At 49.7% G+C, this 27,744-nt stretch overlaps 1 protein-coding gene across 1 annotated transcript; it reads right to left on the reverse strand.

The window, feature by feature from the left end:
* Positions 1–4,295: 4,295 nt before the first annotated feature.
* Positions 4,296–27,265, reverse strand: ACSM2B (acyl-CoA synthetase medium chain family member 2B). Its single transcript, XM_036310460.1, has 14 exons — positions 27,146–27,265; positions 25,646–25,830; positions 21,619–21,829; positions 20,230–20,437; positions 19,009–19,152; positions 17,466–17,622; positions 14,762–14,841; positions 14,548–14,671; positions 13,302–13,382; positions 10,740–10,841; positions 8,958–9,085; positions 8,741–8,840; positions 7,551–7,670; positions 4,296–4,610 (listed from the first exon to the last, which is right to left on the reverse strand). Exons 2-14 carry the CDS (start codon positions 25,820–25,822, stop codon positions 4,506–4,508), a joined length of 1,737 nt encoding a protein of 578 aa, XP_036166353.1. The 5' UTR covers positions 25,823–25,830; positions 27,146–27,265; the 3' UTR covers positions 4,296–4,505.
* Positions 27,266–27,744: the final 479 nt, after the last annotated feature.

Consider the following 27,744-nt stretch of genomic DNA (forward strand, 5'->3'; position numbering starts at 1 on the left):
AATTACAAATGGAAGATGACATTGACCTTATTGTTAAGGCAGAAATTCTGGATGAAGACCAGTGTCCTCGACTTTTTCAAATTGTAAAATCAAATATGGTACATGGACCATGTGGAATACAAAATCCAAACAGTCCATGTATGGAAAATGGAAAATGTTCAAAGGGATATCAGAAAGAATTTCAAATGTGACCGTTGGAAATATTGATGGATATCCCAAATACAAAAGAAGATCTGGTAGCACATGTCTATTAGAAATAAAGTTGCCGATAACACTTGGATTGTCCCTTATAACCCATATTTGTGCCTCAAATATAACTGTCATATAAACATTGAAGTCTGCACATAGATTAAGAGTGTCAAATATTTATTTAAATACATCTATAAAGGGCACAATTGTGCCAATATTTAAATTTCTGAAAAAAATATTATCAATCATGACGAAGTACAGGACTTCATTAACTCCAGGTATGTGAGCGCTCCTAAGGCTGTTTGGAGACTTTCTGCAATGCGAATGCATAACCAACTCATGCAATCACAAGATTAGCTATTCATTTGCCAAACGATCAGAATTTGTATTTTCATACCAATGATTTTGCTGAAGTTATAGATAGGGCTAGAAGGCATAACTTGACTTTGATGGCTTGGTTTTTATTGAATAGAGAAGATTCCAACATGTGTAATTATTATTATTGAAAGATTCCACAGCATTATGTGTTTAATAATTCTTTGTGGAGAAAACGCCAAAAGGGCAGGAAAAAAGTATTGGGTAGACTGTTCACTGTGAGCTTTAGAGAACCAGAACAATATTACCTTAGACTTCTGCTTCTGCATGTAAAAGGTGTGGTAAGTTTTTGCTGATCTGCGAACTGTAGGAGGTGTAATTTATGATACATTTTGTGAAGCTGCTAAACATAAAGGATTATTAATCGATGACATTATCTGGAAAGATACGATTGATGATGAGATTATCCTTAATATACCCAAGCAACTACGGCAACCTTTTGCATATATATGCGTGTTTGGATGTCCTTCTGCGGCAGACAAATTATGGGATGAGACTAAATCTCATTTTATTGAAGATTTTTGTTGGAAATTACACCAAAGAGAAGGTGCCTGTGTGAACTGTGAAATGCATGCCCTTAACGAAATTGAAGAAGTATTCACATTGCATGGAATGAAATGTTCGCACTTCAAATTTCTGGACTATCCTTCATTAATGAATACAACTGCATGTGATGAATCGTACGAGCGACAACAGGCACAGGTTTTGATAAATTTTCTGAGTGATGAACAGTTGGCAGCCTTTCAGACTATAACTTCCGCCATCGAAGATCAAACTGTACACCCCAACTGCTTTTTCTTGGATGGTCCAGGCGGTAGTGGAATAGTATATAAAGTTTTAATACATTATATTAGAGGTCATGGTGGTACTGTTTTACCCACAGCGTCTACAGGAATCGCTGCAAATTTACTTCTTGGTGGAAGCACCTTTCATTCCCAATATAAATTACCAATTCCATTAAATGAAACCTCGATTTCTAGACTTGATATAAAGAGTGAAGTTGCTAAAACCACTGAAAAGACCCAACTTCTCATTATTGATGAATGCACCATGGGATCCAGTCATGCTAGAAATGCCATAGACAGATTACTAAAAGAAATTATGAATTTGAATGTTGCATTTGATGGGAAAGTTCTCCTCAGAGGGGATTTTCGACAATGTCTCAGTATTGTACCGCATGCTATGCGATCGGCCATAGTACAAATGAGTTTAAAATACTATAGTGTTTGGGGATGTTTCAGAAAGTTGTCTCTTACAACAAATATGAGATCAGAGGACTCTGATTATAGTGGATGGTTAGTAAAACTTGGAGATGGCAAACTTGATAGCAGTTTTCATTTAGGAATGGATATTATTGAAATCCCCTGTGAAATGATTTGTAAAGGACCTATTATTGAAGCTACCTTTGGAAATAGTATATCTATAGATAATATTAAAAATATATCTAAACGTGCAATTCTTTATCCTAAAAGTGAGCACATTCATAAACTAAATGAAGAAATGTTGGATATACTCGACGGAGATTTTCACACCTATTTGAGTGATGATTCCATTGATTCAACAGATGATGCTGAAAAGGAAAATTTTCCCATTGAATTTCTTAATAGTATTACTCTTTCAGGAATGCCATGTCATATATTAAAATTGAAAACTGGTGCAATCATCATGCTACTGAGAAATCTTAATAGTAAATGGGGTCTTTGTAATGGTACCAGATTTATTATCAGAAGATTACGATCTATCATAATCAAAGCTGAAGTATTAACAGGATCTGCAGAAGGAGAGGTTTTTCTGATTCCAAGAATTGATTTGTCCCCATCTGACACTGGCCTCCTATTTAAATTAATTTGAAGACAGTTTCCTGTGATGCCAGCATTTGCGATGACTATTAATAAATTACAAGGACAAACTCTACGCAGAGTAGGAATATTCCTACCTGAAACTGTTTTCGGACATGGTCAGTTATATATTGCTTTCTCTTGAGTTCAAAGAGTGTGTGATGTTAAAGTTAAATTTGTAAATACTTCATCACAAGGGAAATTAGTCAAGCACTCTGAAAATGTTTTTACTCTTAATGTGGTGTACAGGGAGATATTAGAATAAGTTTAATAAATTTACCAGTCATTGTTTTTATCAATGTTGTTTTTATATCATGCTTTTGTTGTTTTCATATTATGTTTTTATTGTTTTTATATCACGTTTTTGTTGTTTTTACATCATGTCTTTGTTGTTGTTATATCATGTTGTTATTGTTTATTTATTAATAAATTTATATATTATTTTCATATACATTTTACTACTTTTCTTTCATCTCTGACACTTCTATTATAGAGAAAGGGCGAATAGTGATATTAAAATATTTCTTCTAATTAATTCCCTTTCAATGTGCACAAATTCGTGCACTGGGCCAGTAGTGCTGTATATAAGAAAGGTTAAAACAAGGAATCACTTGCAGGTCTGGAATGGATGAGTTCAATTTACATTATTTCTAATGGCAAAAGATGATTTGGTTTTCAAACAAATTGCTTCCCGAACAGTGTTCTGGAATGCATTAAGTTCGAGAACCAAGGTTCCCCTGTATTATAACCACCCATTTCAGTTTACCTACTCAAACAACTAGATGTCATCCTTCAGCGCCTCCTTCCTCTTTACCCCTCCACCTTCCTTAATCACTAAGTCACCAAGCTTCAAGAAGAAGGAATTCTTCTAAGCATTTTTCAAATTCCCCCTTAATGTACTCACTACTCACTACCAGGCACTTATTTAGAAATGCTTAGTGCACCAAGTTCATGATGCTCCAGATGAAGTGCAAGCTCTACCATGTGATATAAGGGCCACCCTGATTCTGCACAACCGGAATCTGATGTTGAAGCAATATTGGGCGGAAGTGAGTGACCGCCCTTCTCCAGGTTCGTTGCACCTTCTCTCTCTGAATAACAGCAACAAGCCCGGACACCTCATGCCACAAACACATGCCCTGGTCAGCCTGGGGCCCCTCTGGAGCTCATGATTGTCCAGGGAAGTTATGCACAGAGACTTGGCAAACATTACTTCGTGCTTCTGGGGGTTTCTGGGGTGTCTAAAGGCTTTTACAAGAGAAGGCCACAGAGAATGTGGTGATCTAGCTTGATCTCATCCTGAAAAAGACAGGGGTTGGTGATTTCATTGTAGTCATAGTAAACCGATCTTTGTGAAATGTTCTGGTGAGCATTATGGCTTGCTTCACACAAGCCGTGGGTGGAGAGAGGAGGGGCGGAATCTGCACTTTGAGTAGGTCATAGATTTCCCCCAAAGGTTGGGTTCCTGAGCCTGTATGAAGGTCCTGTTCAGGGGGAGACGGGGAACCATGGCATTCTATTTCCTTCCTAAAATCTAGTTTTCTGCTTGACTCGGTTACTGTCTGTCTGTCTGTTCATCTACGGGAGTAATAATACTCCCCTCTCCTCCCTCTCTCTCATCCTTCTGTCTTCCATCATTTTTCGTTATCAATTTCTGTTTTTGTTGATCTTCTTTTCTTTTCCTTCTTTCCTCCTTTGTTCTCTTTTTGTCTCTCCCTCTAATTCTTTCTATCTTCCCTCCCTCCCTCCATGCCAACTTCCTTCCCTCCTTTTTCTTTCTTTCTCAGTTGCTGTTTGAGTCTCTCTCTCATGTTTCTTTCCTTTTTCTCTGTTCCCTCTCCTTTCCTTACCCTCATCCCCACCCTCCCTTTCTTCTTCTTCTTTTTGCTCCTCTTTTTAAAAAAATTTAAATTCTTTATTGTTGAAAGTATTACATATGTCTTCTCCTCTCCCCCTGCCCCAACATGGAAGATTTTGAGCTCACAATCAGGGAGACAAAACTGAGATGTCTTGTTGTAAAGAATCTCACATCTCCTGAGGAAGGCAGATGGCCCAAAGGGAATGAAGGGACAAGGGCAGGGCCCGAAGAAACCCCTGCAGGCGTCATGGGGCCCTGGCTGGCCCAGACCTCTTCCACTCCTGCTCTCGAAGCTTCGTCCGCTGGATTTTCCCAGAGATCGTTTTGGGTAGGTCCAAGACAAACTCCACCTGTTGGGACAGATCAGTCCAGGGTTGGCCATCCATGACTCCACAAGGTTGAATTTTTTTGAGGAATTACTGTAGGTAAGGGGAAGCTCCTGGGGCTGGGAGGCTCCAGGTGAGTGACTACTGAGTTTGGAAAACTCCCAGGACATAAGAAGGTGCAACAGGGAGGTTCAGAAAGTGCTCTGGGACAAGAAGAAAGTGACTAGAACAGGACATAGGAGTGAGCCGACTGGTCTCTGACATACTGTGGGGCAGGGAGAGCAGTACAGGGCACAGGAGTCAGACACCTGAGCTCTGACATCAGACTGTGTTCCAGTCTCGCCCCCAACATCTACCTGGCTTTGAACTAGGCTTTTCTGAGACTTATTTTTCCTACCGAGTCACCTGGAGAATCACCACAACCTTGTGGCGTTGTTGTGAGATAAAATGCAGGCTGCGTTCTTGGCAGGGGCAACACCCAAGATGTCAGCCATGGGTCTGAATCTGGACTAGAGACAGTGGGCAACTAAGAGTCAGGAAGCCTGGTTTTCAATTTCATTTCCATCCTTTTCTGTTGGTGTGTCCTCAGCAGAACTCAAAAACCTCTCCACCTTCACTTTCTGACCCGTGGGAAGGAATGCTTGCTGTTCAGGACCCTTCCATCTCTAATATTCCTGAATCCTAAGGTGTGAGCAAGGAAGAGAATTCACCGAGGCTTCTGGCTGTAGGGCTCAGCTTGCCAGAGCGCTGGTCTAGAAGTCAGATGGTTTTGGGTTTAAGGAAAGTAATAATAAGAGGGATACTGGTATGGAACAGGAATCTTCTCACCAGCTGACTTGCTGTGAGGCAAGGCTAACTTTGCAAAGGAAAGAATTTGTTAAAATCACAGTCGGATAAAGCAGGGGTTTGGCAAACGATAGCCTGTGGGCAAAATCCAGCCCTTCTCCTGTTTTTGTAAATAAAGTTTTATTGAAACAACAGCTATATGTGTTCATTTACAGTTGAGGCTGGCTGCTTTCTCACTGCAGGGCAGAGCTGAGTAGTTCCCACAAAGACAGTATGACCTAAAACATTACTATTTGGTCGTTGGGTGCTAGTGGAGAGCAGAAGGGAACCACAGGAGGTTCAGTTTAATGCTAAGAAGAAAGCGATGCTGCACATCATGAGGAAGGGATCAGAACGGGGTGGTTGCTGGGAGGAGGAAGAGTGTGGGAACAACCGCGACCAGGGCATTCTTAAGGGAGATGTAAAAGGAGACACATCTATGGGATAAACTGTTACCCTGTGTGACAGGACCCTCTCCACTGGGTCCTCAGAGATATTCAGCTACAAGTAGAAATCCATAATATGCTTGTTGTGGTCAGATTTCTAGTCGCTTTTAAAATACTTATTAAATTCTTGCTAAGGTACCTTATAAACATTAACTGTTCTTTTTAACAACCTGTGAAGGGGTGACACCATAATCCCCACTTCACAGATAGGAAAAGTGAGGCACAGAGAGATTGCTGAGTGAGTGATGGAGGTGAATGCAAGTCTGTGTGGTGGCCTCTGATGTGCTGCCCAGGTCCCTGCAGGAATGAAAGACTCACTTTCCCATTGCCAGGCCCCTTGCAGAGCACAGCAGCTCAGGAGAGTTGTCCCTCCCAGGGTCCCGCCCCTGGCCTCACCCCCAGGCCCTGCCCTGGGGCCCCACCCTCCAGGGCAGCCTGCATCCATGCCTGACCTACAGGGGCTGTAAAGGCCCTTCCCCAGCTGCTGCTCAGGAAATTGAGAGGGTGTCTTAGCATCAAGACTCCCCATGGGGCTGGCTGAGGCCCCCACTAAGCTCCAACACAGTGCAACTTTACCTTCAGTCAATCCATTCCCCTCCCTTCCCCAAGAGTTCACCCCAAAGACTCCCTCACAAACCTCTGCCATGTTAGTCTCCTTCTGAGTCTGCCTCTCAGAAACCCGCCAGGGACAGCTTGTGTGGACAAGTTGTGAGTGAGCACCTGGGTTACATAGAATCTGAGGGGCTTCATGTGGCCGCTCTCACCTTCTACCCCAGACTCAAAAGAAGAAAAATTAAATCCTTCCCTGGGACAAAGTCCTACCTTGTGCCCAACTCCAAAAACTGGGCCTCTCTTCCGTGTTCACCTCTATGCCTTAGTTCCCTGCCCCACAGTAAAAACAGCTGAAAACTATACTATAGTAGATTGTATGCTTTTTGCCCTTTCTGATAACAGCTCTTCCATTTACCCATGGGAGCCACCCCTCCCTCACTTGGTCCATGTCCTGGTGTAGGGCAGCCCTTCCTCCCATCTTCCTGCATTCCCTCCAGGGGTGACCGCATGACCCATAACTGGCCAATCACAGCGTTCATCCCCTGGTTACAGGGATTGTTTTAAGAATGGACACGTGACCCGAACTGTTCCAATGAGAATCAACTTGAAGACTTGCTCGTCGTTTGGGGACAAGGATGCTCTTTTTCTACTGGGATTTGCAAAGCTGCTGAAAGAGTGTTTGGAGCTGCTGGAGAGCACTTCAAGGAATGAAGCCAATACCGAAAGGAGAGTCCAGGGCAAGAGGCATCCCTGACCCCCATTGGCCTGCCTGTTCCAGCTGTGACTAAGGACTCACCCCCCCTGGCCTTACCAGTTGTGTGAGAAATGAACTTCAAGTTGGATTTCTGTTGCTTGCAGCCCAGAGAATCCTGAGTAATATAGCAAGACCTTGGTGCAGAGAGTGGGAATGTGGGCCGGATATGGGTGAGAACTTGTTATGGGAGCATCTGGTTTTCAATCAGGGTGAGCTCAGTGCTGAGCTACCTTTCAGGATCTATAATAGTCTCCGGATTGTTCTGGGGGGACTTTCTTGGTCATAGTCAGGCAGAACTTTGAAATAAGAGCCCTGGTCCACAGCCAGAGAAGGGAAACAGGAGAGGAGGCCGCCACTCCTTCACGCTGGGGGCGCCAGGGCCCTCACCTTCCTTGGGTACTTGTATGGGGCGGTCACCGACTTCACGTGCTGCTGCAGCTCCCTGGTGAGCTGCTCCGGGTCATGGGACAGAAACTCTGGCGCCAGGACCACAAAGGCCTTCACCACCTGCAGCAAGGACGAGGGAAAGAGAGGAGGGGTCAGAGCGCATCGTCACCTCCTGGGATACAACACAGTCAGTGTTAGGACTTCCTCCACAGCCACCGACCTTATGTCCTCTCCATTGTACCTCCAGGTATTTGTGGCCAAGAAAAGGGAGAAACTGGGGGTAATAATGGCCAACAGTCCAATTCTCTCTCAAATGGCTTATTGGGTGGGCAGTTAGGACGGCAGGTTGAGACCTGGCTCACCTCATACCCCAGTGGCAATAGCGAGACAGGGAGAAGCTAGGTGTAAGTGAAGAGAAGACAATAAGGGCTGTGGACCACAGACCCAGAGGATCTGTTCAACCCTCCCGCTACAGCTTGCACAGTTATGAAATGGAGATCCGATTGCCTTCCTTAATTCATGGGAACTACAATGACATCATATACAGCCTGGCTTCGCTCTATGCTTGGCACAGAGTTTTCTCAGTAGAGGATCCTCTTTGGGCCCCATTTGCCTAGTGGCTGCTATGGTTTCCATGGTGATATGTCCCATACCTGCCAGAGATATGACAGTGTCAGCTTGCACCCTGCAGAGATGTCCGGGACATTGACCCACACCTCTGCACCTTAACCTCCCCCCCACCCCCCAAGCTCCCGTGGACTCCATCTGGACCTTTTTCTAGAACCCCACATTATTACAGGGTCTTCCATCTTCCCCATATTCTCACTGCAAAATCCATGGCTCAGGGGCTCCATCTCTTGGCTCAAATCCCTCCTCTGTTCTGGTCAGGGATCAGTTCTGATTCAAGTGCCAACAATAGTGACCTTCTGAGATGCTTGCTATGTGATAGATCTTATTCCAAGCACCTTATAAATATTAACACATTTACTCATCAAACAACCCCTCATCTTACATATGGAAAACTGAGGCTCAGAGAGGGTAAGCAACTTGTCCCAGGTCACACAGCTAGTAAGCAGGAGGGCCAAGATTTTGGCTCAGGCTGTCCAGTTGCCAGAGTACATGCTCTTAACCATCACACTTTATACCCTTGTTTCCCAAATCTGCACCCCTAGCCTGCTGCTCCCCATCACCTCTCCTCGGATGGGGTCTGGGCTACTGATGACAGCCGTCTCCACCACAGCAGGGTGCTCCATGAGTGCATTCTCCACCTCTCCAGGTCCAATCCGGTGCCTGGAGAAGAACCCACCTGTCAGAGAAGACTGGGCACCACCTCTAGGCCAGGCCCAAGGTCTAGAATCATCAAAAATAGGACCCAGATTACACTTCTCAGCCCAGAACCCAGCTCACCCGCTGGAGTTAATGATGTCATCTGCCCGCCCCATGAACTGGAAATATCCGTCTTGATCCTTGATGGCCCGATCTCCCATGAGCCAAAAGTCCCCTCGAATGTTGGCTGCTGTCTTCTCAGGATTGTCCTGGGGCCACAGAAAGACAGTCACTGTGCCTGCAAAGCCCACACCCTCTGCCCCCGGCCGGGACTGCCATGAACAGCTGTGCAGGTTGTGCGTTTTACAACTTGAACAACTGTGCCTGGCAGGCTGCCCTGAGCCTGTCAACCCCAGCCCCGTGGAGCTGGTCTCCCCCTTCGTTTTAGTTACTCCCCCAGCGTTGTCCCCTACCCCCGCTTGAGTCTAAGGGTAACATCAATGCAGCCAGGCCCCCGTGCCCAGGGCATTTCCCCTGCAGGGGCCCACCTTCCCTTCAGGGTCAGCCTAACTGGCTCCTGCTCCATTTCATGACACCATTTAAGGGTGCCAAGGTTGATGGGACGCTTTCATGGCTACTTTGTTAGATCTGAAAGTTCTAGAAATATACCAGCTGGACCCCTCTGTTCAGCTGAGGCAGGTGTTCTTGAACAGGGAGAAGGCTTGGGGTTCACCCCTTGTTAGTGCATCTTGGTGTTTTGTTTACATGTAGGCGTGTGGGCTCCGGATTGGACAGTCAGTCATTGGGTTCACAGATGGCATGGGGAGCTCATAGGCTCCCATCTCCATTTGGAAAATACGGGTATTGAAGACCAGAGTAATCAAGAGGCATACCCAAAGCCCAATAGCCATTGCAGATGGCAGAGCGGAGACCGGAAGCCAGATCTGACCCCAGCTTGGCTCTCTCCAGCCGCCTTCAGCCCTGCTGGCCTCCTCTCCAAGGCCCATGTCTCCTCATCTGGATCATGGGGGTGACAATGTGGATCTCCGGCAATTCTTTTCTTCTGCACACGCTCACATAGCACTGTTCTAAGTGCTCCACAAACACTGATGCCTTTTGAGAACCATAGTCATGCTATGAGGTATTACAATACACAGTTTACAGGTTTGGAAACTGAGGCATGAGAGGTCAGTCACTTTCTCACACAGCAAATAGTGGAGTAGGGCTTTGAACTCAAGCAATTTGGCTCCAAATACCTCATAAGGGCATCAGGAAGATTAAACGAGTATAATGTCTACGAAGTGCTTTAGGATTGTGTGTATCATGTAGCAAGCACACAGTAAGTGGCAGCCACTGTTATGACTGAATGTATTATTTGGTTTAATATTTGAGGCCTTCCTTGCCCATTTTTCAGCAGTGGTGGGCTTGCATGAGCCTTGTCATATCTGGTCTCACCATCCTTGCCTCTAAAGCAAGGCAGCTGGACTGGAGGATCACCTGTTTCTAATGTTCCAAGGTCTGAAGACAGAGACGCTCAGCTCTGTGGCGAAGTCCCAGTGTGATGTGGCTCACACGGCTGTGAAGAGGATCAATGGTGGGGCGTGGGGGTGAGCCTTGGACGTAGAGCTGCCCTGGGGAGAATGCTACCGCATATGCTTCCGGGCAGCAAGCTTTCTGCCAGGAGCAGTTCTTGTGCATGTAAAGGGGCATCCAAATAAAGACAATTTTCAGATGAGGTCTTAGTGTTCAGCTAAGGATGGCAGGGTGAGGGCCACCTTCTCTCTTGGCAAAGCACCCTTCTTAGACCCTGGCTACTCCTTGTCAATGCCTCTTGGGAAGTCTGTAACTTGGGGACCCTCCCCTCATCCCTCTCAGAGTCCCTATTCCCACCAGGGACAGAGGGGAGGAGCCTGAGTTCATTACCACGTAGCCCGAGAAGATGCCTATGGGCCTGTTGGGTTTGACCCTGATGCCCAAGTCTCCCTCCACCCCAGGCGGCAGGATGTGGCCCTGGTCATCGATGACCTGCAGGAGGAAGCAGATCAGGAGAAGGAGCCGTGGGACAGGGTGCCTGGGCAGCAACCAGGAGAGCCGACTGGGCACACGGAGGCCCTCCGGCTCTAGTGGTGGCTGAACACACGGACCCGGAACCCAGGGAAGCCATGTGCTTGGAGCTCAGGTCTTGAACCCGTCTTCCTGGCATGGTTTAGGTGAAGCCCCCATAGAGCCTGGGCCAGAGGAGCTTGGGACGTGTCTGGCTGTAGGAGCTCAGGAGGCATAGCAGCCGCCCATTGTCTTCAAGGCCCATGAACTTGGGCACCAGACAGATCAAAACACAAATTCCGACCCTGCTACCTAACCCGTTGTCTTTGAGCTACTTAAGCTCGATGTCTCAGTGCCTTCAACTGCTGATGTCACAGGACTGTATCAGAGTGCAGGGGGCACTGAGAAAAAGAGCTCACAGGGGAGTGGCCCGGAATAGAGCACACGCTGTTATACTCCAGACCTGCAGGGCCCTGCACGGAGCCACGGACACACATACTCGAGTTCCATTGCTTGGAATGTAGCCTGAAGAAATGATAGAGACAGGAGCACAATTTCAGCTGCAGCACACTGACTGTATGCTGTTTGTACCAGTGAACCATTTGGAATCATCTCCTGACCAGCAGACAGCGCACAGTGGGGGCCATGCTCTCCTCCGCGGTGGAGTCACTACAAACCCTGGCGCGTCAGCAGCATGAACCAAGAAGGTGGACACCAAGATGGCTCAGCAGGAACAGTAAGTGTCAAAATCACTCCTATTTTTTGTTTTAAAAATGTATATCTATATATCCTATCTAATAATAGAGAAACATGGTAATTAACCATAACTTCGCTACCCTTCCCATTGGCTAATCAGTGAGATATGCAAATTAACTGCCAGCCAAGATGGCGGCCGGCAGCCAGGCAGCTGAAGTGAACATGAGGCTTGCTTGCTCCAGTGATGGAGGAAGCCAAGGTTCCCCACCTGCCGCAGCCCAGCTCTGAGCTCCGGATGCAACAATGTTGCAATTATAGAAGCTAAACAAACTCCAGAAACCTGCTTTCAGCCAGCGCGGCCTCAGAGCTTAGAGTGGCCAGTGATGGCAACAGAGTTTCAATTATAGAATCTAAACAAACCCAGGTACCTGCTTTCAGCCGGCAACAGCTTCAGAGCTGGAGCTGGCTCTCAGCTCCAGTGACAGCTATAGAAGGTAAATAAATCCCAGAATAAAAAGAAAAAAGAAAAAAGGAGAGGCTGGGAGCTTCAGTCGCCCACAAGCCTGAAAACAGCCCTCAGCCCCTCACCCAGACTGGCCAGGCACCCCAGTGGTGACCCCCACCCTGAAGGGGATGTGACCAGCTGCAACAGCCATCAGCCCATCATCCAGGCTGGCCAGGTACCCAAGCGGGACCCCCACCCTGATCCGGGACACCCTTCAGGGCAAACCAGCCGGCCCCCACCCATGCACCAGGCCTCTATCCTATATAGTAAACGGGTAATATGCAAACTGACCCTAAGGGCAGAACAACTGGGAATGACTGGTCACTATGACACACACTGACCACCAGGGGGCCGATGCTCAATGCAGGAGCTGCCCTCTGGTGGTCAGGGCGCTCTCACATGGGGAGCTCTGCTCAACCACAAGCCAGGCTGATGGCTGCCAGTACAGTGGTGGTGGTGGGAGCCTCTCCTGCCTCCTCAGCAGCACTAGGGATGTCCGACTGCAGCTTAGGTCTGCTCCCCGCTGGCAAGTGGACATCCCCGGAGGGCTGCCGGGTTGCCAGAGGGATGTCTGATTGCCATCTTAGGCCCAATCCCCTGGGGAGTGGGCCTAAGCCAGCAGGTGGTCATCCCCTGAGGGGTCCCAGACTGTGAGAGGGCACAGGCTGGGCTGGGGCCCCCGACCCCTGAGTGCACAAATTTTTGTGCACCGGGCCTCTAATATATATATATATATATATATATATATATATATATATATGCCTAAGGAACTGTTATGACTGGACGACCAGATGATGGAATGACTGGCCATTAGCTATGACATGCACTGATCACCGGGGGGAAGATGCTCAATGCAGGAGCTGCCCCCTGGTGGTTAGTGTGCTCCCACAGCCTACCTCCCCTGGCTGGCCAACCTCCCGCTGTCCCTCCTGTGGGACTGGACGAGATGGCCCCTATTGGCCCTGGTCATTGGCCAGGCCAAGGGACCCCACCATGCATGAATTCGTGCACTGGGCCTCTAGTATTTATATAACTAACTGGCCAGCTAACCGCTAGCTATTCAAAGTGTTTTTTCGTGCATGATAAGAATATTAAACTCTCCCTCTCCTTTCCTTCCTTCCTCCTCCATAGTATTAAAACACATTTACTTTTCATTACTTTTCCTCCATGCAGAATGCAATACGTAAGTTACTGGAAAAGCCTGTTTCCCCCATCGCCCATCTTGAGAGGCCCCAACTCACCTGCACGTCATAATGGGGAATCGCTGTTCCCAGGCAGCCGGGCTTGACTTTCATTGTCTTGGAAACTCTGCAGGTGAGTCCCTGTGGGAAGCAGCAGACAGATGGGCAAACGTCAGGAGGGTCATAGGTCCCAGCAAAAAAGAAAAGAAAGGAAAAGGACCCTCAGCAGAGCAGTCCTGACATGGTAGGAAGATGATTCACATTCGGTGGCTCCCTTCTGCCCCTCCCTTGCTCTCCCCCTTCTCCTGCTCTCTCCCCTCCCCTGCTCCCTCCCCTCTCCTGCTCTCTCCCCTCCCCTGCTCCCTCCCCTCTCCTGCTCTCTCCCCTCCCCTGTCCCCTCCCCTCTTCTGCTCTCCCCCCTCCCCTGCTCTCTCCCCTCCCCTGCTTTCTGGCCTTCCCTGAAACCCCTAATTGTTTGGAAAGCAATCCATTGACTACTCCCAGTACGGAGGAACTACCAACCACATTATGATCTTTTTACAGGGATCCATACTTTCCTAAGGGACCACAGGCACCCAAAGTCCTTTAAAGCCAAATGGAATTAAATGACCTCCCCTAAGAGGCCAGCCTTGAAATACACTCCCACAGAGACGCGGGCCTAGCCAGGCTCCCTCTGAAAGGCCGACCCTGTGGCTGCGCTGTCCTCCCCACACTGCAAACCTCTGCCCACAGCGCTGCCAGTCCCCCAGGGGTTCTCCCCAGGAGGGTGGAGGGTAGTGGTGGTGAGGAGGAGGGAGAAGTGCTGAGAGGCCAAGCAGAGGCGCTGGGGAAGGAGAGGAAGCGCCCAGACGGCTTTCATAAGCAGCACAGTGAGTCCCGGCCCACGGCCCCGGGTCCCAGGAGACCTGGCAGGTGGAGTGGGGCTCTTGGTGGTTCCCCTTCTGCCTGAGCAGCCTGTGCCTGGCACATTCCAGAAGCCAGGGCTCTGCTGAGACAGCCCCACTCAGAGGGCTTGCTGGCCTCCATGCCACCTCCGCTGCCGCACTCATCCTACTCCTCTCCACAGAACCTCTGTGGCCGCCCTGTCACATCTATTAGTCCCCTGCCCCCACGAGTGCAACCCCCCCTCCCCCCACTCAGCCTGCAGTATCTCTGCTGTGTTCTCAGGGCCAACCCACAGGGAGTGCTCCATGAATACTGATGGGACAGCACATGAGGAACATGGCTCACATTCTTATTGTCAAAGTGGAATCGGCCCAGGGGGCCAGCTCCTGGCCCGACCCCCCACGTCCCCTCCCGGGCCTACCGTCTCCGTCTGGCCATAGAACTCGCGGATGTCCAGTCCTGTCTGCGCCCGCCAACTCGCCAGCGTGCCCGGGAGGAGGGCCTCGCCACCGCTGAAGCAGCTCTGCAGGTGTGGGAACTTGTAACTGAGGAGAGAGGTGAGTGTCCCCCACAGACTCCGTGGGTCAGTAGGTGAGCGTGGGGAGGGGGAGGTCCTGACCACCCGAGCCCATCACCTGGACAGGTCCTGCTGCACCAGCATTCGGTAGACTATGGGGGCCCCTACCATGTTGTTGATGGGGTAGCTGGACAGCACCTGCAGGAGGAGAGCCAGGTGAGACGCCGCCCCCAGGTCGGGTGCCCAGCCGGCCAGAACACACGGTGGTTCTGAGCCTGGGCGCTGGCATGGCGGGGTCTGCCTTTAAATCCTAGCTTATTTGTTGTGTCTGTTTCAGGTCCAATGAGCCCCAATTCTCATGTCCCCTCAAGCCCAGCATAACAGAGAAATGAGCACCTATCATGGGAGGGAAAGGCCCAGGGTTATTTTGTGGCATTTTTGTCAAATCGAGCTGCCTACTCCTGCCGATGTGATGACTGTCCTCATAGCCACACCTTCAGGTTATGCAAACCCCAGCCTCCCAGGGAAGGAGGCGGCCACTGTGGCAAAGTGGCGGTGTGCTCTTGGTTCAGTGCCTAGCCTCCGGACCAGCTTCACGACAGATTAATTCAGGTGGGAAAGTGCCTTATCGGCACTTCAGAAGTGCTGCTAAAATTTAGCTGGCACTGAACACTTGCTAGACCTTGTGCCAGCTCCTTCTCTTCTCACAATAGCCTCACGGCCTCTGCATGATCACCCCCAGTCAGAAGAGAAAGCTGTGACTCAGAGGACGAAGTGACGTGCCCAAGGTCACACAAGCAGCCAGGAGTGGAACCAGCATTTGCTGCCAGTATGCCTAACTGCTATGTAACACCACCTTTGTCTGCACAGAGCTTATAGAAAACGACTTAGGCAAAAATATATAGAAAAAACGATTAACATCAGTGAATCATGCAATTATTTCCTCCAAGTACTCTTTTTGTTTTAAAACCTCACCCAAGGATATATTTTCCATTGATTCTAGAGAGAGAAAGGGGGAGATGGAGAGAGGGGGAAACATCGAGGTCAGAGAGAAACATGGATTGGCACTCCAACCAGAGATCGAATCTGCAACCTGGGTATGTGCCCTGACTGGGAATCGGACCCGCGACCCTTCAGTGCATGGGACGATGTTATAACCAACTGAGCCACACCAGCCAGGGCATCCCCCAAACACTCCTGATGAACTGGTAAAAGCTATGGAAACATCCCATCTCCCTTATTGCCTTGCCCTACAGGAAGCTCAGTATGTAATTACCTACTTACTTGCTGCACTTCTCTTTACTCCTGTTGGTTTCCCCACCCCAAACTCCAATCTATATTTTCCTAATAGGTTTTTAGAAAAAACTATTTGCTCCACTTAATAGAAGTCATATCAAAGCATTTTTGGAAGGAGGCAGAGTAACAATTTGTTTATATCAGAAAATGACAAAATCATTTGAATAGAATCTCCTGAGAATCCAGACCAAGCCTGAGCAGTTGCCGGCCAAACAGAAGTCCGGGTGGGCCCTGGACTCCCCCAGAGACCCGGCGGCACAGGAGGTGCATGGCCCAGTCCTCCTCACGCCGAGTCCAGCACCGGGTGCGCCTGTGCAAGCAAAGTGAGCCTCCCACCGCCTTGCGCACTGGGCCAGGCTGTTTGCAGACTTTATCTAATGGCTGCCCTGTCAAGTTCGGTGGGAAAACTCCTATTTATTCTTCAAAACTCCTCCAGTCCCAAACTGGCAATGACCCTAATGTCCATCCACAGTGGGATGGAGAAGAAATCATGACTGGACACAGAGCGGAATACGCCACAGCAGCCGGAGAGGACAAACGTCTCCACCGAGCAGCCGGGGGCGAGCAGTCACGAGTAGTCACAGTGTTGAGTGGAAGAAGCCAAACACAAGAGATCACACACTGGGTGGCTCCACTCTATGAAGATCACAGAGAAGCAGGCTACCCTGGAGTGGAGGTCAGGAGGCTGAGGAGCCGATGGAGCGTGGCCGTGGCGTGGCGTGGCGGCGGGGCACTCCCTGCCGTAATGGGAATGTCTTACGTCTTGAAAAGGCGGCAGTGACAGGGGTGCCTGTCATAGACTGAATGCTGTGCCCCCCCAGTTCACGTGTTGAAGCCCTAGCCCCCTGGGAAGGTGTTGGGCCTTTGGGAGGTAATTAGGTTCGGAGGAGGTCCTGAGGGCAGGCCCTGTGGTGGGGTCAGACTCACTCTCTTCACAGGGGACCCAGCAAGGGGGTTGTCTGTGCACCCAAAGGACTTGGCCCCTGGCCCAGGCTGTCAGCCTCGGCCCGTGAGAGGGCGATGTCTGGGGGTAAGTCCCGCCCCAGGGTGCTTGTTATAGCAGCCCAAGCTGGTGCGTGGTGTGACACAGGTCAGTTGTTTGCCAGCTGTGCCCTTAACATAGCTGCACTCCGTGCATTTTACCTGTAGTCTGTGCTGTACTCCACACACACACACACACACACACACACACACACACACACACATCACGTCACCTCCACAGCCCACCCCTCCCTATGTGTGGTTCACCACTATCTATCAGATGCTTGGCACCAGTTAACACGTGTTGAGTGAGCCAGTGACCCATGCCTATTGCCTGAATATGCTCTTTGTACTATATGCAGGTTTCTCTCCTTCCCTGGCCCACGAGCCCTGGGAGGCCGGGGCCCTCTCCATCTTGTGTACTGAACAATGTTCATCCATAGGGCGAGGGTTAGCAGACTAGATGAGCTGAAAGAAACTGCAGTCAATCGGAGTGTGCAAACCTTGGGCTGACCGCCGCGTGGTGTGCAGTGGGCCTCTCTCACCTGTAGGATGGCCAGTGGGTCAAACTTCGGCAGGAGATGGATAAATACGCATGCTCCCGACGTCCAGGGTTCCAGAAACGAGCACAGGATATTTAGTATCCAGGCCGTGTCTGTTATGGTCCAGATCAGGTCCGAGGCTTGCAGGTCTGTCCACAGGCTGAGGGAAGAGAGGAAACACATGTGCATATACGACATGCACACTGGGGAATGGAGCAGGAGCGTGCACATGGCGGGCAGGGGCAGGTGTGTGCGCTCAGGTGTGTGTGTGCTGAGTGTGGTGGCATGCTTGGTAGGAGTGTGTGGAAGCTGAAACTGATAGAGGAAAGAGAGTTGTTCTGTCTACATGTTCTGTTTCCTGAAGGAGAGAGTATTTGGAAGGTGTGATCCCAGCTGACATCACTTAACAGGTAACTGGGTCTCATTCTCATGTTATCCCCAGAATGCAGTGTGGCTTTGACCTGTAGCAGCCACCAGGACATGTTTACCGTGCTTCCTCACAAAACATCCCCAGCTGATCATTCCAGCAAGGAGCCTTGCTGAGCTCCAGCTCAGCTGAGCAGACCTTTGGTTCTGTTTCCTTGAAGCATCACAATGGCCTATGCCTGCTTCCTTTCTCTTGTGTGGCCAGAATAAAAGGCTTTAGGCCTGTCGTAAAGCAGGAACGATTTAGCCTGGACATGGAGAGCTTCCGGTGGTGGGAGACCATGGTGCGTGTCCCTGCCTGAAGGTGGCTTCTACTTTCAATGCCGTAAGAAAACTGGATCACAGTCTATCCGGAACAAATTTGGGGGGTGGGGTGAGAATTAATATCTTAGATACATTTAAGTGAGTTAGCTTCCCTATTTTAGAAACTGTATTTTACTATGGCTCTTCTACTAAATTATTGCTGTTAAATAATTTAGTTTTCTGGTATCACAGACTCACAGGTGGAACATTTAGGTTTTTTAGTTTCTTGCAGAAACGATTTTTCCAGGTCTGGTCATGATGGGGCCGGTGAGCAGCGCCTCCTGTGAAAGGCCCTGAAGGTCTGTTAGAGCTGCCGGGCCACCTGGCCCCGTGTTCTCCGACTCACTGACAGGGCTGAGGAAGAGTGGAGGGCGTTCTCAGTGCTGACAGCTGAGACCTCCTTTCACCGAGTTAATCCGACGATGGCTTCTGAAAGTTTGCTGCTGACACAGGTGCCCCTTTGGAGTGTGGGTAGCACGAAAGCAAGTCGCCAGCGCCTCACAGGAGGAGGCGTGGGTCAGTCTGGGGGAACGCATGGCATGCCAAGCAGGTCAAACTTCAGACGCGGCATGCAGCCCCCTGGCTGAGCGTGGCATGCTTGTGTGCTAATCAGTCAGACTAGCAGCTCGTGGTGCCAAGGCCGGAGGAGGCCTTGAGCTCCCTGCTATGAGCGGCCGGTGTCTGCCGGGTGCAAGCCAGGCGCACTCCTGCCCGCTCCCTGCCTTTCTCAGAAGCACCAGGGGGTAGCCGCCCACGAGCCCTGGGCCTGACTCAGACGAGTCTCTAGGTCTGCCCTGTAGCGAGGGGATCTGCTTACCCAGCGTCCATCTTGGCTTTGACGCCCAGGCTGGCGTGGGAGTGCTCTGCCATCTTGGGGAGCCCGGTGCTCCCGCTGGTGAAGTAGATGGCCGCCGCTTCCTGGCCTCCTGTCTCCACGCAGTGGTGAGTGGGGGACGCCTCTCTGCAGAGACAGGTCGCCCTCTCAGAGCTGCCGCACCAGGGGTCCCGGTGGCGCTGTCCCCACCCGCCCCTGCTGCAGGGCCAGTGGCGGCCCGGAGGGAGGCTTCGGTGGGGCGGTCAGGTGAGTCCGAGCCATCCAGCCTTGGGCGGGCGCCACGCAGGGCTGACATTTGTGAGCTGTGACGGGACTGATTGGACTCCCTGGGCTCACTTTCCTTGTCAGTGCAATGGTATCAGTGGGTCTCATAGTCACGGAGGAAGTTATTGCGACACAAACGAAACGGCTGCTTGCTTAGCAAGCACTCAGTAAATGCGCATCTACTTGCTGTCGGGATCTCTGACATGACACCAGGTAAAGAGGGGATGCCAGCTAGTCCCTCGAAGCATGCGCACCCCTAGACCTCTCCTCCAGGGTCCTGACCTCGAGCCTCCCAGAGCTGGTCTCGCTGTCTTGTCCCCTGGCAGCTCTCTTAAACACAGGTCAGCAGAAAGAAAAAGCTCCCGTCCTCCAGGGTTTCCTGGGCTCCGTGTCTCTGGGGAGGGATTTCAGGGGAGCGGGCTGCCCCGCCAGTGCTGCGTGGCTGCAGGCCTGGCTGAGGATGGGGGGGTGAGGGGTGAGGGGCTGGGGGGGGCCAGAAACCAGTGTGTCAGTCATCGCTTGTGTGTGACCTCAGACGCTCCTGGCGTACCCCTGACTCCTTCCCTTGAACAGGCTGGGTGAGTTTCCACCCACTTAGTGCTGTTTCTGGTGTGGGCCAGGGGCTCGCTGTTGCCCCCTGGCTGGAACCCGGAGCTACTCTGCATGCACGTGTGTGCAGCCCAGAGGGTGAGTGGCTAGTGTCCCCACCGGGCAATGCTCTCCCGGTGGAGCTTGGTGCTGCTGGTCCTTCCGTGAGAACCCTGAGCAGCATCATGTGCTCTCAGAAGGCCCGCTTACCCCTGAGTGACGCTGGCGTGAGCCTCCCCTTGTCAGTCCTCCACGCTGCTCCCGACCTGCCCCGGGGAAGCACTTGCACCTGAGTGCCTGGTTCAGAGCCCACTGGTGATGGGAGCCAGGGAAGGACATGCGGCTACTCACTGCAGGAGCGTCTTGAAGTCCAGCCACCCATCCCGGCCTTTTGTAGACACCAGTAGCTTCGTCTTCAGAGACGGGCAGTCGGGTGCCACAGTGTCCACTGCCTGGGCCACGTCCTCCCCTGCCACGATGGCCCTGGCCCTGGACACCTGCAGCCTGTAGAGGATGTCCCTGGCCGTCATCTGGATGGTCCCGGGCATGAAGACGAGGCCTGGAAGAGTCAGGTGCTTAGAGAGAACGGGAAGGGGCTGTCTCCTTCCCTGCAGAAGCTGATGGAACAGCCAGTGGGGTCCAGTGGAGGGGAGTTTGGGGAAGGGACGACCAATGGGGAATGTCAATGACGACAGACCAGGGGCCACAGAGTGAATTAAACACAGGTTTCCCTGGGCTGTCAGAGCTGTAAGAGGTCTAATGTCACACCATTGACAGTCTAAGCCTAATAACCCCGCTCTCAGCCCCTACACAGACAAACATACACACACAGACACACACACATTCATACAGACACACACACAGACACATACACACACATACACACAGACACATTCATACAGACACACACAGACATACACAGACACACAGATACACACACAGACACACAGATACACACAGACACATTCATACAGACACACATAGACACACAGATACACACACACACACAGACACATACATACACATACACACATACACATTCATACAGACACACACAGACACACACAGACACACAGATACACACACAGACACACAGAGATACACAGACATACACACACATAGACACAGATACACACACATAGACACAGATACACACACATAGACACGCACATACATAGACAGATTCAGCTCATCTGCAGTTCCTGGCCTCAGTACCACTCCACTGAGCCACCCGGGGCTGCTGCAGATCAGACCGCTCAGGGCCCTCTGAGAGCCAAAGGGCCAATGGTAAATGCGTTAGGCCTTGTGGACCAGACGCTCTCCGTCCCAGTGACTCAAGTCTGCCCTTAGGCCAGTGCAGCTCAGGCAGGGACAATACATAACATCACGGCTGTGCTCCAATGAAACTTTAGTTACAAAGACTGGCTGTGAGCCAGACTTTTAATAGGTTCTTAGAAAATTCACATGCCACCTATCAAAATGGTGGTGAAGTAACGATGTGAACAGCGAATAGCTCATGCTGCCTTTCTCCGGACATCCGTAAGGCCCATGAGCACAGACCATGTGTGGCTCGCCTGTTGCCAGCCACCTCGAGCAGGCACTTAGGAGATAGTTTGCCTAAACAAAAGGGGGGATGCATGCTGCGTGCAGCGGCATCTTTTGGGAGGAATGGTGGCATTTCTCTGCCATCAGTTTCTTTCACGAGAGAGCCAGTGCCAGCCCAGGGGGTCAACTACCCACCTGCTCGCATGCAGCCCAGTGTCACCAGCCACCACTCTGGCACCCGGGGCAGCACCATGGCCACGCGGTCCCCACGCTGCAGGCCGCATGCTCCCGCGAGGACATTGGCCGTCCGCTGGCTGAGCTCCTGCAGCTGCCCGAAGTCCCAGCGCACCTCCTCCCCGCGGCCGCTCACCCACCACAGGGCAGGGCCTGGGGCTCTCCTGCCGGCCTGAGGGAAGGGGAGGCTTGCTGGTGGGGGGCTGGTGGGGGACTGGGACACAGCCTGGGGAAGGTCCTGGTGGAAAGCTTTCTAAGCTTTCTGATCTCAGGACCCATAGTCACTCTTAAAAAGTATTTTAAGAACCTTAAAGAGTTTTTATTTCTATGGATTCTATCTATCAATATTTCAATTAGAATTTTTAAAATAGTAGTATTGCATATCAGTTCAGTTGTGAATACAGGAAAAGTGAGATAAACACAGTCATAAAGCATAAAGTGAAAGTAGCCCCTCTGACCTTTCACAATATTTTCTGTGAAATGGTTTTTGCTTCTCAAAGGACAATTATGATACACTAGTTGGATTGGTATCTCTGTTCCAGTTCTCATTCATAAAGAACTAGAGGCCCTGTGCATGAAATTCATGCAAGAGTAGTCCTTCACAGCTCCAGCTTCATCCGGGAGATCGTCCGGAAGGACATCCGGTCTAATTAGCACATTATGCTTTTATATTATCCTATCTAATAATAGACAAACATGGTAATTAACCGTACCTCCGACATGCTTCCCATTGGCTGATCAGGGTGATATGCAAATTAACTGCCAACCAAGATTGCGGCCAGCAGCCAGGCAGCTGAAGCGAACAGGAGGCTTGCTTGCTCCAGTGATGGAGGAAGCCAAGGTTCCCCACTTGCCGCTGCCGGCCTCTGAGCTGCACTCTAAGAAACAATGTTTCAATTATAGAAGCCAAACAAACCCAGATACCTGCTTTCAGCAGCCGAGGTCTCAGCTGGAGCCAAGCCTCAGAGCTAAAGCCGGCTCTCAGTTCCAGTGACAGCCATAGAAGGTAAATAAATCCCAGAATAAAAAAAAAAGAAAAAAAGGAGAGGTTGGGAGCTTCAGTCACCCGCCAGCCTGAAAACGGCCCTCAGCCCCTCACCCAGACTGGCCAGGTACCCCAGTGGGGACCCCCACCCTGAAGGGGGTGTGACCAGCTGCAAACAGCCATCATCCCCTCATCCAGGCTGGCCAGGCACCCAAGCGGGACCCCCACCCTGATCCGGGACACCCTTCAGGGCAAACCAGCCGGCCCCCACCCATGCACCAGGCCTCTATCCTATATAGTAAACGGGTAATATGCAAACTGACCCTAAGGGCAGAACAACTGGGAATGACTGGTCACTATGACAAACACTGACCACCAGAGGGCAGATGCTCAATGCAGGAGCTGCCCTCTGGTGGTCAGGGCGCTCTCACATGGGAGGAGCTCTGCTCAGCCACAATCCAGGCTGATGGCTGCCAGTACAGTGGTGGTGGTGGAGCCTCTCCTGCCTCCTCAGCAGCGCTAAGGATGTCCGACTGCAGTTTAGGCCTGCTCCCCGCTGGCAAGTGGACATCCCCCGAGGGCTGCCGGGTTGCCAGAGGGATATCTGATTGCCATCTTAGGCCCAATCCCCTGGGGAGTGGGCCTAAGCCAGCAGGTGGTCATCCCCTGAGGGGTCCCAGACTGTGAGAGGGCACAGGCTGGGCTGAGGGACCCCCCCCTCACCCCCAAGTGCACAAATTTTTGTGCACTGGGCCTTTAGTAGATAATGAATTTTGATTGTGTTTTTCTTAATATCTTCCTATTTAAATATTTTTAATCTAAAAGCTTTGCTGTAATTGGGATTTAGCATTCTATGTTTGTGTTTATAATTTTAAAGTCAGAAACTTGCCTGAAGGTGACCTGAAGAGGCTGTAACCATGAGCAACATTGCTAACACAGATGCATATGCCCATCACCATCCTCACCTTCAAGTCTCAAAGCCCAAGGGAAGCCATGCAGCCTGATAAATACTGGAAATACGACTCATATTATCATAACATACATTCTTATTTCATTCATTTGGTAATGAAGAACTATTTGAATGCCTTCTCTCTGTGAATAATACATTTTCCATTATTATTCATGACTAAACCACAATACTTATGGAAAACTGGCCATTATTTAAATAGTATCCCTATTTCCTTATAATTAAAATTTTGCTCATAATTATAATCAAAAGAACCATTATTCAGGAGTTATAATGCAAAAAAATTATTAGCACTGCCCGGCCAGAGTAGCTCAGTGGTTGAGCATTGACCTATGAACCAGGAGGTCACAGTTCGATTCCCAGTCAGAGCACATGCCTGGATTGCAGGCTTGATCCCCATTGTAGGGGTCATGCAGGAGGCAGCCGATCAGTGATTCTCTCTCATCATTGATGTTTCTATCTCTCTTTCCCTCTCCCTTCCTCTCTGAAATCAGTAAAAATACACTTTAAAAAACATTAGGACTAAATAAAATAAAATATTTTGTAAAACAAAAAAATTATGTTAGAAATTAAAACTGAGAAATTTTATACATGTATGCTTTAAAAAATAACAGCATGAATTCATTATATATTACCACAAATAAGATGTGAACTGTCTCATGTTATACCTCACCCACTTTTATATTGGGATGTGCCTTTTTATTCTTTATTTCTAGGGTCTCTTTTGTATTAGGAATATTAATTCTTTTGCTTTGATATGAGTTGCATATTTCCCCCTGATTGCCACTAATTTTTTTGTTGCCGTTAATCCTTACCAGAGGATATTTTTTCCATTGATTTTTAGAGAGTGAAAGGGAGGGAGAGTGAGAGAGAGAGAAAGAGAGAGACATTGATGTGGGATTGGTTGCCTCCTGCGCACCTGGACCAGGCCTGGGATGAACCTGTGATTTTCATCCCAGGCCTGGTCCAGGCATGTGCCCTTGCCTGGGAATTGAACCTGTGACCTTCGGGCGCATGTTGACAATCTAAGCACTGAGCAACACTGGCCAGAGTGTTTTTTTAAATGTTGCTTATTTTTTAAATGTTGTCAGTGGAGCAGGTTTTGATGGCTGCGTAGTAAATTTATTACATCACTTCTTTTGTAGACTCAGGATTCTGAGTCATGGTAATAAAGACCTTCCTCATTATTCCAAGGAGGTATAACTTTCAGAAAAAAGCCAGAAATATACATTTTTGTCAGAAAGTTTTAGAATTTCAAGTATTGACCGAATTTTGTGTGAAGCGTGCCCTGCACCCCGGGCCACGCTCAGCCCAGAGGCCAGCGTGTGCAATCTCTGCACTAAGATTGGGTGCTGATGTCAGGACCCCGTGGCAACATCACAGTGTGGCTCCCTCCGAGTGCCATTCATGTAAGCCCACTTCTTCCCAGATCCCAGCCAAGAGGGTCTTTTCATCCTCCAGAAAGGTGCACAGAACCTCAGGGGAAGGCAGGGCGGCATCCACCATGGATGGGGTGGAGGTCCAGAATTCCAGGGTGGGAAGGGAGAGAGGCATTTCCTCATCACTCTTTCCCTGATGCCGATGCTAGAATCCTTTTAATAATCTCTGCCTGGTGACCATTCTGCTTACTTACTCCTGATGACAGGAACACACAACTTTCTGGGAAGACTGACTCAGTCTGTGGTCAGTGCTGATTCTCTCTTATTAAATCCAAATCTGCCTCTTCTCTGACCCCAGCCCACTAGTCCTTGTCTCACCCTGGGATGTCACAACAGAGCACGTGCAGAATGTATAGGCAAACTGTGTCAGTTGCCCAGGGACTTACCAGATTGTCCCACCTGCACCAATCTCCTCGGCCCTTCTTTCTGCCAAGCCTATGCTCTCTTGCTCCCACCAAATGCGGCCTTCATGGGAGATGAGCATCATAGCTCATCATAGTACCTGCCACGTAATGTGTTCACTATGTATTGAATGTATGGATGAATTATTAAACTCAGCCCAATTGTCCATCTCTGTGTCTCTTCTCCACCCGTTACCTTCTCCATGCCAGCCCAGTAATCCATCACATCACTAGCGAAGTTAAACCTGGCGGGGACTTCCTGGTGGCCCCACGGCAGCGATGCCCATTGCTTGGTATGAATGTGGACAGTGCGGCAGGCCATCTGCGTCCTCCTTCGGATGCAGATCCCCTGGAGTTTCTGCAGCCAGTGCATGGCCAGACCTGTGCAGGAAAGGTGACAGAGGTGAGTCTTTCCTACTAGAGCTACTCCACTCGTCACTGCTGCTCATGGAGTTCAAGCCCCTTACAGCTTCTTCCAGAAGGAATTTGCTGTGGATATGAGTGCATTGCACTCAGTGTCCATCGCAGTCAGGCATGCCATTCTCCACAAGCACAGCACCCAGCCAGATCTTACCTCTCTAGCACTTCTGGCAGCTTTGTGGACACTCGATTCCAGGCAGTAAACCCCTTAGTGCTTAAAGTACGGGGTGTGGTGGACTGATTGTTGTTCCCCACAACTTGCTCCTTCCCTGTATTGGGATTATATATCCCCACCAATTTTCACTGGGAAGTGTATGTACCCCTCATGTTGCCTTGGCCATGGATGTGAGTGGATGTGATTGTGTGGTGGTGGGTCAGGAGCCCTTGCATTTCTGCCCTCTCTCATGCGTGTTGCAGGCCCCAGGTGGTGCTCTGTCTTCAGCATGGGCCCCTGAATGATAACACCTGTAGGCTGAGCTGAGCCCAGCACACCCACAGCCTGCCCAAAGGCTCGTGGGAAAAATATGTGTGGTTCTACGCTCTTGCGATGTTTGGATATTTGTTACTACAGTAAATGCTGACTAATACAAGTTTCATCTATTTCCTTCAACTGAACTTAGAACACAGCACCTGACACACAGCATCACTTCAGAAATGATGACTCTGTCATTGTTTCCACACGGGCTTCAGGGGCAGTACTTCCAAGGCCATGTAGGCTGGCTTCTGAGTTCTAACATGTGCACCTGGGGGAGCTTGCGGAATTTAAGTCTAATGACCTTTGCTTTAAGGAATCAAGCCAGGAGTCCCACCAGCTGGCTGGTTTCCCATTCCCCACTGTGGGTCTGGCCAGCAGCAGCCAGAATGCTCAAGGTCTCACATACTATGCCTCCTCTTTTATCCTCTAAAGAACAGAAGTGAAGATTTCCTGACCAACCTGCTTATCTTGCTCTCCTTCCTTGGCTGCCTCTTTCTCATTCTTCAGGTCTCACCTCCTCAGAAGGGCCTGCATCCTTGACCACCACTCAATCCCCGTTCTCCTTTGACTGCCCTTCTTCCAGCCACCCCACACTCTCCCTTTGCCACACAAGACACTTACTCCTCTGCCCAGTGCTGCTTCTTTGCTAAGACCTGGCCGATCTCCCTTTCATGGACCCTGTGGAGTGCAGATTGTTTTCCTGAGGATGTTCATGCTCCTGGATAGCTCTGTCCTCTACAGACTGGTTAGTACTATGAAGAGACATGACCCCATCAGTCCATTCCCTGAAACAATGCTCACCTTCCAAGTCCTTCCAGGAAGTCTCTCTATGGATCTCTTGGTCCACCCTCCTCCTGAGCAGACGGCTCTGGAATCCTGCAACCGTGGAGGAGAGCACAGCTTACCAGGCAGAAAGCTCAAGAGACCTGTGAAACATCAGTGAGGGCAAGCTAATCATTAACTGTGGACAGTCCTGAGCCTTACTTGTGGTAATATCAATCCTTGTAATCATTATTCTGAACTCCATATCTGGTAAATTTCTTTTTTTTTCTTTTTTCTTTTTTTTGACTTCATTGCATTTCCAGTTTGTTCAATGCTTTAAAGCTCAAGGATGCTTCTGCTTTCAATTGTACATGGGCCTGAAGCATCCTAGCTTTTGGCAAGCAGGCAGGAGACTCAACAAAAATCAAAATGGGAACAAGGCAGACTAAATGCAGGGCACATCTGTAAACATATTATACATTTAAAAATTACAATATCAGTAAAAGTGATACAGTTTACAGGTGAAATGAAACTATCTGAAACTGGCCTATCACAAGTTTCTGAACCTGGACTGATACAATAAGTTATTATATATATATATATGTATATATGTACACACACACACACACATACACACA

This window comes from Myotis myotis, unplaced genomic scaffold (genome assembly GCF_014108235.1).
Source record: "Myotis myotis isolate mMyoMyo1 unplaced genomic scaffold, mMyoMyo1.p scaffold_m19_p_5, whole genome shotgun sequence".
NCBI classification, from domain to species: Eukaryota; Metazoa; Chordata; class Mammalia; order Chiroptera; family Vespertilionidae; genus Myotis; species Myotis myotis.